The sequence below is a fragment of the Tenrec ecaudatus genome, chromosome X, assembly GCF_050624435.1.
Source record: "Tenrec ecaudatus isolate mTenEca1 chromosome X, mTenEca1.hap1, whole genome shotgun sequence".
NCBI classification, from domain to species: Eukaryota; Metazoa; Chordata; class Mammalia; order Afrosoricida; family Tenrecidae; genus Tenrec; species Tenrec ecaudatus.
The window spans coordinates 148,757,609-148,771,760 of NC_134548.1; the positions used below are offsets into that span (position 1 = coordinate 148,757,609).

The window sequence follows — 14,152 nt, forward strand, 5'->3', positions numbered from 1 at the left end:
CAGGGCTCCTATATGCATGTTCCCAAGACCACCACGTTAAATTTTTTTTAAAGACAAATGAGCATAATGTCACTTAACCCAACCTGTGAAGAATGGTGAAATGGAAATAGTTATATTTTTATACCTATATATGTTCTACAATTTAAAAAAGCAAAAAGTCAAACCGTCACCAACCACCACCCCCCTCCCCCCCCAAAAAAAGCCAGTGACTTCTTTCCCTTTCTGGTCTTACCAGCTGGCTACAAGGCTAGAGCGAGCATTTCCATTTGGTGTGTGGATACTTCTACAGCGGACAAAACTGGATCAGGGGCACCTGTACACTGAAGGAGACCTTGACAGAACTATGGCCCCTTCGACTTCCGGCATGGTGACCTCCTGTGTTCAGACAGAAACCAGAGCTCCTGACTGGGACTACCTCCTAGAAGAATCAAAAGGAGTTTTCCTAGTCCCATCCTGACCTTTACGGAAACCATGTCCCTGGATGTTGGCCCCTTTTTCTTATACTCACTCAGCTTCTCCCCTGGACACTTCCTTTCCCAACCTGGCCGTCAGGTGGCAGCTGGGTTCTCCCCTTTGCGAAATAAGCAGTGCATCTGTTAGCCTGCCCTGCTAAGGACATTGTGCCTGGCAAGATAAACGAGAGCGAGCTGGAGAAGTAGCACCGGCGGCATTATTGTCTGGGGGCTAGAAGGTGTAGAAGACGTATGGAAGTACTAATACTTGGCATACAGCTGGCTGATGGCCGGTGTTGAAATTAATATGGGGATCAGACCTGCAGCTCCCTGGGAGCAGGGATTGAATTGGCTTTGTTTTCCCCTTCCTCCAGCATCGGGGGCAATGCTTGGCACTTCGTAGGCGCACAAAACCTTCTTGTTGAATGAATGACTGTTGAAGACACTCACCTGCGGCCAAGAGTGACAGGTGCCTCCTATGAATCGTGGCTTTTCCGATTACAATGTTTGAAACCGGATCCAGAGCAACTGCTGGCTCTGCCACGTGGCAGCACCAGTGTGTAGTGACAAAGAACAGCGTTGAGACAGCAGCAGAGACACTTGGGGAATTATTTCAGGCCCTACGCAGGCCTACCTCTCTGGGTTGGAGGAAGAAGCAGTGTGAATACATGGGACAGCTCCAGAAGAGCATTAATTGTGTAATTCTATGTGCCCCGCACCTGCCCCCGAGAGGATTTCTATATGGGCTAAGCAGTTTAACAAAACAGAATTTGCAGAGACCTGAGAATGCTTTTGAGATAGCTTTGGTTTCATAGGCAAGACATTCCAAACCAACGCCGGGTTTCTAAATGTAGCCTGTGGCTTGGGCATGTATTGAGAGGGATTGATTTGATTGGGGTTTGGAGCTAGGCTTGATTCTCTACCCAAAAGTAGTGGGTTGGGCTAGGTGGGGTAAGTGCTCTCGTGATTTTGTTATACTGAATAGAAAGCGGAGGGAGAAGGATGCAAAGCACTAAATGGGCGCCATAGGCAAAGGCTCCCCAAAAAGACCCAACACATTTATATTTGAGCGTTTATTTATTTTTTTTCAAAGAAATCCATGCAAAGAGAAAGAGAGAGAGAGAGAGAGAGAGAGAGAGAGAGAGAGAGAGAGAGAGAGAGAGAGAGAGAGACATGGTAACCATGTTTCGACAGCCAAACATAGGAAAATAATTTGGCACAACTTTGATGGGTTTTTTTCTTTGCAAAAGGACACTCTATACTACCACTAATATTGACCGTCCTCATAAAATATTCCATTTGATTTCGAAAACATAACTCACGGTAAGTTCTCTACTTAATGGTTGGAGGAGGACTTGAAGTTAAAAAAATAAGAGGGTGGTTTCCTGTATAGAGGAAGACCACGGGGTGCTGACGCCGTGGCAGGCGGCCCACGCACCGGCGAGTCAGTGCACCCAGAAAAAAAAGCACACCACCGAGGTCACCAGGCTGCTTAACACTTGGAGCGGGGAATGCCCGTTCGCAGAGCTGTGAGAGACCGTAATCTCCTTGTCCTTCTGATTTGCATGCTGCTTGTTTCCGGGGGCCTCGTCCACATCCAGATCATAAGCCAGTTCTGCCAAAAGAGAAGAGGCCTTTAAATACAGGGTTATCAACAACACAAGGTTTACAATAGTCATGACTCCAGTACTTGAGGGAACTGCTGGGAGGCCACCAGAAGGTTGGAAAGAGCAAGGAAGACTTGCCGGGGGGTGGGGGGGTGGGGGGGTGGGGAGAGGGGGAGTATGGTGGCCAAAGGTTCTTCCTCCTGGGATCGAAAGGAAAGGGAGAGCTTTGTTGTGCTCCTCAGCTGCTGCTCTCTCCCCTTTCACCCTCAGCCCACCCCTGCCCCTGCCCCTGTAGCCCAGACAAGGCTGTGTTTGACCATCTGGATCACCAGATTGAATATGACCAGGATTGAAATCCAAGGTGCCTTGTGGGTGAATACACACGAGTCCTGGTGCGTGTGTTGGTGGGGCTGTCAACACCCTATGTATTTTTCCTAGGCCCATACAGATATCCTTGTGTTGGAATGCTTGTTTTAATTAGTGTTGAGGATAGGGTTGTTGCTATAACAAGTGGCTTTGTTTTTCCAAAGTAGTCTTTCATTTATATCTCCTTTTCATGGGACCCTCAAAAACAGTTATGCAATGGCCCAAAGCAATACTGACATAAATCTCAGCAATTAAATGGATAGCAAGCAAATGAAGACTGAAGAGGGGCTTGTGGGTAAAGGCTAATGTCTTCCAAATCCAATAGCCTGTTCTTTCCTTCTCTGAGCTAGGTTCATGACTCAGACAAGAAATGAGGATGTTGGAGTTGGTCTAAAACAAAAGTATCCTGTGAGGTCAATCGAAGTCAATAATGGTTGGCTGACACCTGGCCCAGGGTTTCGTTTCATTCAGTTGAGTTTCCTGATCTTCAAATTTTCACCCCTTTGCTTTTTTAGAGTTAGTCTTCAATGTCTCTGTTTTCTATGTCTGCGCCCCCGCCACCCCCGCCCTCCACCGGCACATGGACAGTTTTTGTTCTTTTTTTTTTTCTTTTTGCAGCCCATGGAGAACTTTTCATAGCTTCTGAAGGTGATGGGATGAGAGCCACCTCACCAGCCAATTGCCCTGTGACCAAAGGAGTCAGCAAGATTCCTTTAGGACACTGAGATAGACATGGACAGGTACAGAGGAAAGCACTGGGATTGTACAGAGGGAAGGAAGGAAGGAAGGAAGGAAGGAAGGAAGGAAGGAAGGAAGGAAGGAAGGAAGGAAGGAAGGAAGAGCTCCTCTTACAGGGGATGAAACCCTGAGGAAGTCACAGGAAGAAAGCGTGGGGACTCAGCAGGTCCAGGATGTGGGCAGGGCAGGACCGGGCCCTGGACCAGAGCGGCTCTGAGGCTGGCACTGGCTAGGGCAAGGCGATCAAAGCCAGGGGTCGGATTACACAGACTGCAATCCTGATTCCCAAATATTGCTGGGGCCCTTTACAATTCTACCAGCTGTGATGAGGGAACTCAGTTCACTCACCCTCCGTCCAGAAAGCTAGTTCAGTCACTGGTCTGGTGGGGAGTGCTGCTGAGTGGATTCAGACATGCTGCTGAGTGGATTCAGACATGCATTGACCTGGGATACAAGAGTAGAAACTACCCCCGGAGGATTTTCTTAGCGGATTTCTTTATGAAAGCAGATTATGAAACCTATCATCGCTGTAGCGTCAGAGGGTGGGCTCGAACTGCCAGCCTTCTGTTTGCAGTTGAGCACGTAACCATTGTGACACCAGAGCTTTGAATTTAGCCAGGAGAAGATGATATCTTCAAATTGACATCATTTCTTAATTTAACGACATCTGCTTATAAGTACAGATCAACTTTTTCCCATAGTCTAGTCCAGGGGTTGGCAAACTGTGGCTCTCAAGTGCTCTGGGGCTCTTTTGGTGGGGACATGTGTCTCTGAAGAAAATTGACAAATGTGAAAGGTTATCAGTCAGATAATGGTGAGTTCAATTGTTTGTAAGAATATATTTATGGATCACAGATAATTTTTCAATTGTTGTGAGGCACAGGAATTGGCACTTCCCTCTCAAAAGTCTGCTGCCCCTTGAATTAATTCTTTGAGGTTGCTAACTATACTTTGCTATGCATACCTGTTCATATCTTTGCCGTTTATCTAGTGGGTATTGATTTTTTCCCTTTTCGTTTTAATAATATGAGATTTTTGGATCATTTATCATATTTGATACAAGTAATTTTGAATTTTATGATGAACTACAATTTTAATTATTTTAAAGGTCGAGGAACTGTCCTTTTATGTTTATTATTTCCCCATAATGGTTGTGAACACCACTTCTCTGTAGGTTGCTTGTACTGTGGTGGCTTGCACGTCGCTGTGCCACTTCAAGTGGAGCCCCTATTATTTCAAATAGTCGGGTTGCAGCCAAGTTTCCAGACAAAAACAAAGCCGAAGACTTACTAGGGAACAGGACCTGGTCATCTACTTCTAAAATGGCAGTGAAACTATTATAAAAAGCAGCGGTACATTGTCCAATAAGTAGTCCCTCCCGTTGGAAGACACGCAAAATACAACCATGAAAGCGCTACTGTCGCAAAGTCGTCGACCCTAATGACAGGCATGGGAAAGAGTGTTTCGGATCTGGTATGACTCAAAACAAGAAGAAACAGCTGCAATATTCACTAATCAGCACATGGCATGTACACACTCTGAATCTTTGGGAAAGACAATATAATGGATAAAGATAGATAGGCTAGGTTGAAATGAACAGCTATTGGCCATTTGGTATCAATCTTGTGGCCTACCAGGTCAGGAGGGTAAAGCTGAAGAGGAACAGCATTGCATTCATTGCCAAAAGGAATGTATTAAGATTTAGCCCAAAGTACAATGATGTCCGTGACACGAAAATATCTATACACATATAAGGAGACCAATTAATAACACCATCACTCAAATTAAGACAGCAGCGACTCATGCCAACGATGCAGAAGTTGAAGATTTTTACCATCTTCTGCAGTCTACAATCGACCATACATTTAGTCAAGCTGCATTGACATTTACTGGTGATTAGAATGTGAACGTTGGACAATAAATAATGCTTTGGCAAAGAATAATGAATAAACAATGGGTTGTCAGAAGAATAAATGAATCTGTCTTGGAAGAAATCCAGCTGGAATGCTCATTAAAGGTAAGAATGGCAAGACGTTGTCTCATGTACATTGGACACGTTATCCAGAGAGACCAGTCCTTGGAGAAGGACATCAGGCTTGGTAAAGTAGAAGATCAGTGACAAAGAAGAAGACCCTCCAGGAGGTGGACTGACACAGTGGCTACAACAATGGGCTCAGACACAGGAACGATTGCGAGGAAGATACAGGGCTTGGCAGTGTTTTGCTCTGTTGTTCTTAGGGTCCTTATGAATCAGAACTGATTTGACAGCATCTAAAACCAATGATTTTAAAGATCTCAAACCAGGATCTTACAACATGAGATTCTTAAGGAATATAGGTGGGTGAGCAATGGGCATGGCTCTGGGCACAGCTCTTGGCCTTTGTATGGTAGGTAGGTGGGCTTCAGGGTCCTGGACTGCTTCTGCTGCTTACGTGGGTAGGACGGCAGGTGGTGCTGGGGGTACTCTGTCCCTACTTATTGGCTTCCTTTTGCTCTGCACCCTGGTAGCCCTCGCAGCTCCTGCAGCAGCAGCAGCAAGGATAACCAATTAAAAGTGGGGTCACACTAAGTTTTAATATGGTGTTCACACCACATCCAAATCAAACAGTGTCCTATTTTACAGTACATAGCCACAATCCATGCTCATGGAAGCAGCAGTCGAGAGGTCAAAAAGTGTATTGCATTAGGTAAATCTGCCGCAGAAAACCTCTTTAGACTATTGCAGAGCAAGGATGTTATTTTCAGGACTAAGTTGTGCCTTGCCATTCTCCATCCCATCATATGCATGTGACAGTTGGACATTGAATGAGGAAGACCACAGGAGAACCGATGCCTTTGAATGGTGGTGCTGGAGAAGAATATTGATCGTATCACGGACTGCTAAAGGACTAACCGATCTGTACTGGAAGAAGTGCAGCCAGAGTGCTCCTTAGAGGCAAGGACAGCAAGACTTCATCTTACATCCTTTGAACATGTCAGGAGAGACCAGTCTCTGGAGAAGGACATTATGCCTGGGAAAGTGGAGGGGCGGCAAAAGAGAGGAAGACCCTCCAGGAGATGGACTGACACAGTGGCTGCAACCATAGGAACAATGGCGAGGATGGTGCAGTGGTTTGTTCAGCTGTGCACAGGGTTGGAATCAAGTTGATGGCACCTAACAACAACATTGTATTCCTATGTATAAATCTGACAAGATCTTGCTTTTAGAATATCTTCTCTTACTGGTAAGGAGGGAATGTCACAGCATTGTAAATTTAGAAATTGCTGAATGTGAGTATAGTCTGCAATGTATATTTTCAACACCAACAAGTGATAAAAAATAGAAACAAGTACCCAAACCAAGCAACATTGAAAAACTGAGAAAATCATTCCATTTGGGTGCTAAAAGTAATTCACGTCAAAATGTCTGGGAACCCTGATGCTCCAGAAGTTCACTTGCTGATTCTAATGTAGCAGCGGAGTTCTATTGCTGCCTTACCCCTAAGCTCTCTCTGCCTGGAAGCTGCCTTGATGACACCTAACAATACCAACCATCTAGATTCCCGCTCTAAAAAAACAATTACACACCACCCCAAATCAAAGGAAAGAATAAAGAGTAATGTTCCCCTGCGAACTAGAGCTCTTTCTTTGAAAGATGAACTCTGGGGGTGGGGGGGGGCGGGGAGACAGAGAAGGCCGAGGTCAGCTGGCAGCTGGCAGGAGAGCACAGGCTTAGGCCATGATCGGATTTCGAGGACACATACGACTTTATCTGTTGAAAGCCCAGCCTGGAGTCTCACAACAGCTTCTCCACTTAAATGAAGAGGAGTATTTTTAGGGTTGACCTGAATGAGGGTGCTCTCGGCAACCCTTTCAGATGCCTTTTCTGGAGCATGACCCTTGCCCAACATCCAGATGCAATAGCATCTATTTTTGTTATTCCTCAGCTCCTGCCTGCTTTTTTTGCTCTGGAAATCATCTGCTAACAACAAACCATTTTGCCCATCTTGGCGGATGTGTCCGGTGGGGGAGTCGGGAGGGCTTGTGGAGGGGTGTGCGTTTGGTGGATGATGAAAAGTGAAGCAGGAAGGACAAGTGGATTACGGATGTCACACACTAGTAAAACAGGCCTTGGTTCCGTGGACAGCAGGGAGGCGGGGAAGGTTTTGAAGAGGGAAACCACGTGTCTTGCATGTCTTGATTTGTTTTGGTTTTTCAAGGACCATTGTTAATAGCGTGGAGGCTGGCCCAAAGTGAAGGGAGAGAAAGACTTGCCTTGGAAAAAACAAGATGCCTGTGGGAAGGATGTGTGGGGATTCATCATTAAATAAATAAATTTTAAAAACCCATACAACAAGCATCTTACAAAGAAGTTAAACCAAATATGAAAATAATAAAAATTTATACTTCATCAAGGGGTCACAAGGGCGGGAGGGTGAGGGAAGGAGGGAAAAAAGAGGAGCTGTGACCAAGGGCTCAAATAGAAAGTAAATGTTTAGAAAATGATGATGGCAACATATGTACAAATGTGCTTGACAGAATGGATGTATGGAATGTTAGAAGAGCTGCCAGAGCCCCTAGTAAAATAATCTTTTAAAAAAAGAAGCTAAATCCACATTAAACAAAAAAAAAATCTCAGTTTTCTTTTAAACAGATGTGTTACAGAAAGCACCTACAAACCCTTCTCTTGAATCATCTTTAGTTTTACATGATCAGTGACTTTCCTGAACAGATCTTTTCGGTGTTCAGTACATAGTGTAAGGCGCACATAAATCGTGAAGTTGATCGTCAGTGACAACCTGTGGGACCAGCAAGAAGAATCCAAGAATCCATTTAACTATGACCAGAGTGTAGACCCAGCACTGCGTATTCGTTACACAATCAACCCCGACTCTTCTGGCCTTTGTGCTGCAGGTTGGCCCTTTCCCACATCAAGGAAAGCACTCATAAAATCACCGAACCACCAAATTCACTGCCATTGAGTTGACTCCGGCTCATAGCGACCCTATAGGATGGGGTAGAACTGCCCCTGTGGGTTTCCTAGTCTGTAATTCTTTTTATTTTAAAACCGCTGGTTACGTTGTTCTTTTTTTTTGTTCACTTACCACCCCCGACCCCCGCTTACTTTCCTGTCCCTCCCTGCCCCCCGCCCCAATTCTGGCCTTATTATAGTCTTTACCATTTTATCCTTTTGTGTGAAAACCATTTTTCTTTTTGTCCTTTGTAATAATGGTGTCATAAAATATTTATCTTTATGAGATTGACAAACTTTGCTAAGCATAATGTTCTCTAATTTTGCCCATGTCTTAAAGTGTCTGAGAGATTTGGCATTGTTTTCTTAAGGCTGCATAGTACTCCATTGTAGCAATGTACCAGTTTAACCTTTCCTCTATAATTGGAGTTCTCTATAATTTCCGTTTTTATTTTTATAGAAATTGCTTCATTAAAAATAGGTGTGGATATGTCAGTTTGCATTTTGTTCTGTATTCCTTTAAAGTCTAACCATGTACATAGATATCAGGATTACAGATATTTATATTTGCATTTCAGGAAGCGCTATACTGATTTCCACAGTGGTTATACAGTTCTATAATCCCACCAGCAATGTATGAACATTGCATTCTAATCTTTCCACATCATCTCCAGCATTTATTATTTTCTTCTTCTTTTAAAAATGTTTTTGCTAAGAGTGTGGTATCCCATTGCTGTTTTAAATTATATTTGTCTATGGCTAAGGAACTTGAACATTTTGTCATAGGAATGTGGGCAGCCTGGATGTCATCTTTAGTAAATTGTCTATTCATGTCTTGTACCTATTTTTTGATTGTGGGTTATTTCTATTTTTCTTATAAAAGTGTTGTAGCTTTAATAGATTTTTGAAATTTGCCCTTTAGCTGCTAAATATTTTTCCTACTCTGTGGGTTCTCTTTTTACTCTTTTGATGAAGTCTTTTATGTGCATCAATGTGATTTTTTAGAAGGTCCCAGTCCTCTATTTTGTCTTCTATAATGTGGGTAATCCCCCCCCCATTATATTTGGGAATGTAGTTATGCCGTGTAGCAGGTCCCTGAAGCTTGTCCCTAGTTTTTCATGGGTCTTTATGCTTCTAGGGTTTATATTTAGATCTTTGACACATATTTAGTTCATTTTTGTACATGGTGTGAAGTATGGGTCTTGTTTCATTCTTTTGCAGGTGGAGATCCAATTTTACCAGCATCATTTATTGAAAAGGCTATCTCTTCCCCACTTAATCTGTTTTAGTCCTTTATCAAAAATCTGTAGGTTGTATTTCTGGGTTTTCAGTTCCAGTCCATTGGCATTCATGTCTATCATTGTACCAACATCAAGCTGTTTTCATTACCGTGCCTATATAGTAGGTTTTCAAATCTGGGAATGGAAAGGCCTCTTACTTTAAAAATTTTTTTAATGGTAAGAGTTATTTTTTTATCTAATTCTGAGTTTCTTTACTTTCCACGTGAAGTTGGTAATTAGTTTTTTTCCATTTCTTTGAAGGATTGTGTTAGGATTTAGATCAGAATTGAATATAGAAAGTGCTTTTGGTAACACTGACATTTTCACCATATTTAGGTTTCCTATCCAGGAGAACAGGGCATTCTTCCATTTGTGTAAGTCTCCATCAGTTTCGCATCGAAGTATTTTATAGCTCTCTTTGTGTAAGCCTTTTGTTTCTCTGGTAACCTTTATTCCTAGATATTTTATCTTTTGGGTAGCTATTGTAAATGGTATGGTTCTTTTAATTTCCTGCTCAGTGTCATTTTCTTTAATATACAAGAAACCAACTGATTTCTGTATGCTGATCTTATATCCTGCTACATTGCCACATTTTTCAATTAGCTCCAAGAATTTTAAATTAAATCTTCACTGTGCCAATGTGGATGACTTTAATATCTTTTCGATGTCTTATAGTTCTGGCTAAGACGTACAGGATTATATTAAATAAGAGCTGATTACATAAAGGGCAACCCTGCCCAGACTTTAACTCTTTAAGGGAAAAGACAGCTTCATCATTCTCCCAAGGACTAGCTGATGGCTTTAAACTGACTTTTTGGTTAGCAACCCAATGTATAACCCACGATGCTACCTAAACTCCCGAGAGCACCCAAGTAGAATATTCGCTCAGAGTTCTCTAGCAGAATGCCTTTACAGGCTACTAAAGTAGATATGATACCATTATGAAAGTCTAAGGCCCTGAGTTCTAGGCTTGGCTCAGCCACTGACTTACTCTTTTAACTTGGGCCAGTCCTTTCCCTATCCTCTCTCTGAGTCTCAGTTGTCCCATCTGTTACATCAGCGCATTGGATTGGATGCCCTCTAAGGCTCCGAGTTTTATTTCCCTCTGAGGGAATGGGCAGCTAGGTGAGTATTGCGATGGAAACTACTGCAGAGGCAATGTCCCGAGAGATTTGTATATTCATGACTTGAAGGCCAACTGTACACAGGAAATGCAAAGCAACAGGGAGAGCGGCTGTTACTATATTAGGGCTGGATTCAAGCCATCTGCTGGCGCAAGCTTGGCAAGGGAGAAACCCCCAAGGTTGGCTTAGCAGCAGTGTTCTTTCCCAGGGCTTCCTGATTAACTGCTCTTCTTTCAGGTTGCGCTGGGAGATCTGCCTGTTGATACAGTTGAGGCCCCTGCAAGGATACATTGTCCTCTTTGATGCCCTCCAAAAAAATCAAACCAAACTCACTGCCATTGAGTTGGCGATGACACATATTGACCCGATAGGGCAGTGACCCTATTGGGCAGGATAGAACTGCCCCTGTGGGCTTCTGAGACTAACTGCTAATGGGATAGAGCGGCTGGTGGTTTTGAACAGCTGACCTTTTGGATAGCAGCATAACACATAAGGTACCAGCGCTCCTTCGATGGCCTCAGAGGGTGAGAAGCTGCTTCCTATTAGCGTCTCAGGATTTCAATGGCTTTGTAAAGGCCCAAAGGATTGTGTTTATAACTGATGGCTTCTCTTCCATTGCCTGTGCCTGCCTGCTTGACACACCTGGGTCCAGCAACTTCTCCCAAGCTTTGTGTGTGCTAGGCTCAGTGGAAGTTCCCATGCCAGGGTTTCAAAATCATAATAAAGGCAACAGTACAGCTTTGATTTCCTTACTGCCAGGTTCTTTCAGACCAAGACTAGAACAGCTAAAGAAGAAAAGGTATTCAGATTTAGGAAGCTGACAAACATCCCCAGAACAACTCACAATCCAAGGAAAATCACAAGATGTCATGGTGGACTTGCAGAAACCCTGCTGAGGGGCTGCCATCTTGGCTGCTGGGGGCAGAGGAAGGAATGCAGCCTGCAGCCAAGGATGCCCTTCATCAGGCCCCAATATGTCTCTGGCTGGAACCAATGGTTCCAACACCTTTGACTATTAGCAGGAAGGTGTGAAAACAAAAATTCTACTAAGCCAATGATATAAATTGATGTAAAGTATTTAACATATGATTTGCAAATTGGGCAACATTTCTGACTCATGAGCCAGTATTCTAAAGAGAAAAGAGCGCCCAAAAATTCGTTTACTCCTTCTTACCAACATTGCTCTACAACACAGTTTCCAGTACAACCCTCGAGTTTCTGTTTCTTAAAACTCACTGTACAGTCTTCAAAAGAGCACAATGTCCCAAACAAACCAGTCTTTACTAATTAGCAGGATTTATATCTGATATAAGAGTGACCTTTCCAGGGCACAGCATAGCACCAATGAAACACACAACTTTCCTCTAGTTCTTTAATGCTCCCCCCCCCCCCCACACACACACTATCATGACCACAATTCTACCTTACAAATTTGGCTAGACCAGAGCATGTACACGGGTACAGATAAGAGCTGGAAACACAGGGAATCCAGGACAGATGGACCCCTAAGGACCAATATTAAGAGTAGCCATACCACGAGGGTAAGGGGAAGGTGGTGGGGGAAGAGAGGGGGTACTGATCACAGTGCTCTACATATAACCCCCTCCCAGGGGGATGGACAACAGAAAAGTAGGCGAAGGGAGACATTGGACAGTGTAAAACACGAAAAAATAATAATGATTTATAAATTATCAAGGGTTCGTAAGAGAGGGAGGGTTGGGGGAGGGTGGGGCAAAATGAGCTGATACCAAGGACTCAAGTAGAAAGAAAATGTTTTGAAAATAATGATGACAAGAAATGTGCAAATGTGCTTGACACAATGGATTGACATATGGATTTTGATAAGAGTTGTATGAGCCCCCAATAAAATGATTTTTTTTAAAAGAGTGACTTTTAGGAGACCAGTCTGCTCAAAATTCAAGAGTACCTCCAAGCAGGTCCCTGGTAGGTCTCCCTAACCCCATGGATCCTAGAAATCTGGATTCTGAGAGAATTAAAAACTGTTTCTCCAGAGTTTGAATTCATCCAGAGTGCCTTGGAAAAAAGGCCAGGTGATCTCCATCCAAAAGAAAACCCCATGGAGGGCAGGTGTACTCTGCACACTGGTAGTAGTCACTTCACGTGGAAACTGACTCAACAGAAACTGACCTTTTGTTATTGTTTGGGGCTCCATAAGCCTTGGACTCATCTCAAAGATTCTGGTGTTTACTGGTTCTGCTGGGATCTCCTGTTAGACTGAAAAATCCTGGTGGAGCAACAGTTAACCCTCATGCTTACTGAAAGGTTGGATTACAAACCCATGCAGCGTCTCCAAGGGGTAATCTGTTTCCATGCAGAGCACATTGCAGGAAACTGGACAGGGCGGCTCTACTCTGTCCTATGGGTCCAAAGCACTGAACACTCACCCCTATTTCATATTGTGACTTTTTTTTCATATTGTGAGTGGCCAAGCGTACCCATATTCTTGCCATAACCCAATGGCTTCTCCCGGAAGAGGGCTGGAGCAACACAATGTCTATTTCATTTCTTTCCAGGAATTCCAGCCTGCAGCTGTCATTAGTTATAAAAATAGAATATAGAAAGAATACACGTTTCCTCATCAACTGACTCTGGTGGAAATGAAAGCTTCCGGTTCCTTGCAGAAGGCTATGGGTGCATGAAGCCAGAGTGTGCTTCTTCCTAAGGACCTGTGGTGGTGGAGGCGTAGTGTTGCCTATGAAGATGTGGAAGACTGCATGTTGGGCTAGAAATAAAATACACTATTTGCAAACATGTTTCAGACTTCATAAAATACTCCATTTTTCTCAGAACCTTCAGTCTACCCTGAGATCCTCAAGGGTAGCTGGTCTCGCTCATTCTTTGAAATATGGGCCCCTTACCTCAACGTGCTTTAAAGGCAGAGTTAGATGATTCAGTTCATCTGGGCTTTGTGAACTACCTAGCTGGACACTCTGACCCACAGATTCATGGAGATTTTTCCATGACAACTTTCTTGTCAGCAGGGGAACACCAGAGTAACTGCCCTTCATTAGGGCTCAGATGGCTTTGGTTTTTTTTTTTTTAAGACTAAATGCTTTCTAGGGGTTTCAACCTCCAGCTAGGCTTCGCTCTTGCCTTTCTGGGGTCTTAAAGGCTTGAAGGTGAACAAGCGGCCATCTAGCTCAGAAGCAAATAAGCCCACATGGAAGAAGCACACCGGCCAGTGCGATCACGAGGTGCCCAACGGACCAGGTATAAGGCATCATGCAAAAAAAAAAAAGATATAAGTGTGTGTATGTATGTGTATATATGTGTACATGTATATATGTATATGTATATATATACCATATTAAATGAAGGGGGAAGTGCAGAGTGGAGACCCAAGGCCCAAGTGTCGGCCAATGGAGATCCCCTCATAGAGGCGTTTAGGAGAGGAGATGGGTTAATTAGGGTGCGAGGTAGTACCGATGAAGAACACAGCTTTCCCCCAGATCCTGGATGCTTCCTCCCCCCAACTACCATGATCCGAATTCTACCTTACAGGGCTGGATAGGACAGAGGCTGTACACTGGTACATATGAGGGTTGGAGGTACAGGGAATCCAGGGTGGATGATACCTTCAGGACCAAGGGTGTGAGGGACGATGCTGGGAGAG

At 43.8% G+C, this 14,152-nt stretch overlaps 1 protein-coding gene across 2 annotated transcripts in view; it reads right to left on the reverse strand.

Moving 5' to 3' along the window:
- Positions 1–1,562: 1,562 nt before the first annotated feature.
- The window catches only part of GPC3 (glypican 3), a 444,594-nt gene continuing 432,004 nt past the window's right edge, over positions 1,563–14,152 (reverse strand). Inside the window, exon 8 of one of the 2 annotated variants that reach the window (XM_075539171.1) lies at positions 1,563–2,067. In XM_075539171.1, coding sequence (XP_075395286.1) covers positions 1,898–2,067 — 170 coding nt within the window. In that variant the 3' untranslated portion in view covers positions 1,563–1,897. The remainder of the gene's footprint in view (positions 2,068–14,152) is intronic. The other variant, XM_075539172.1, reaches the window with a different exon arrangement.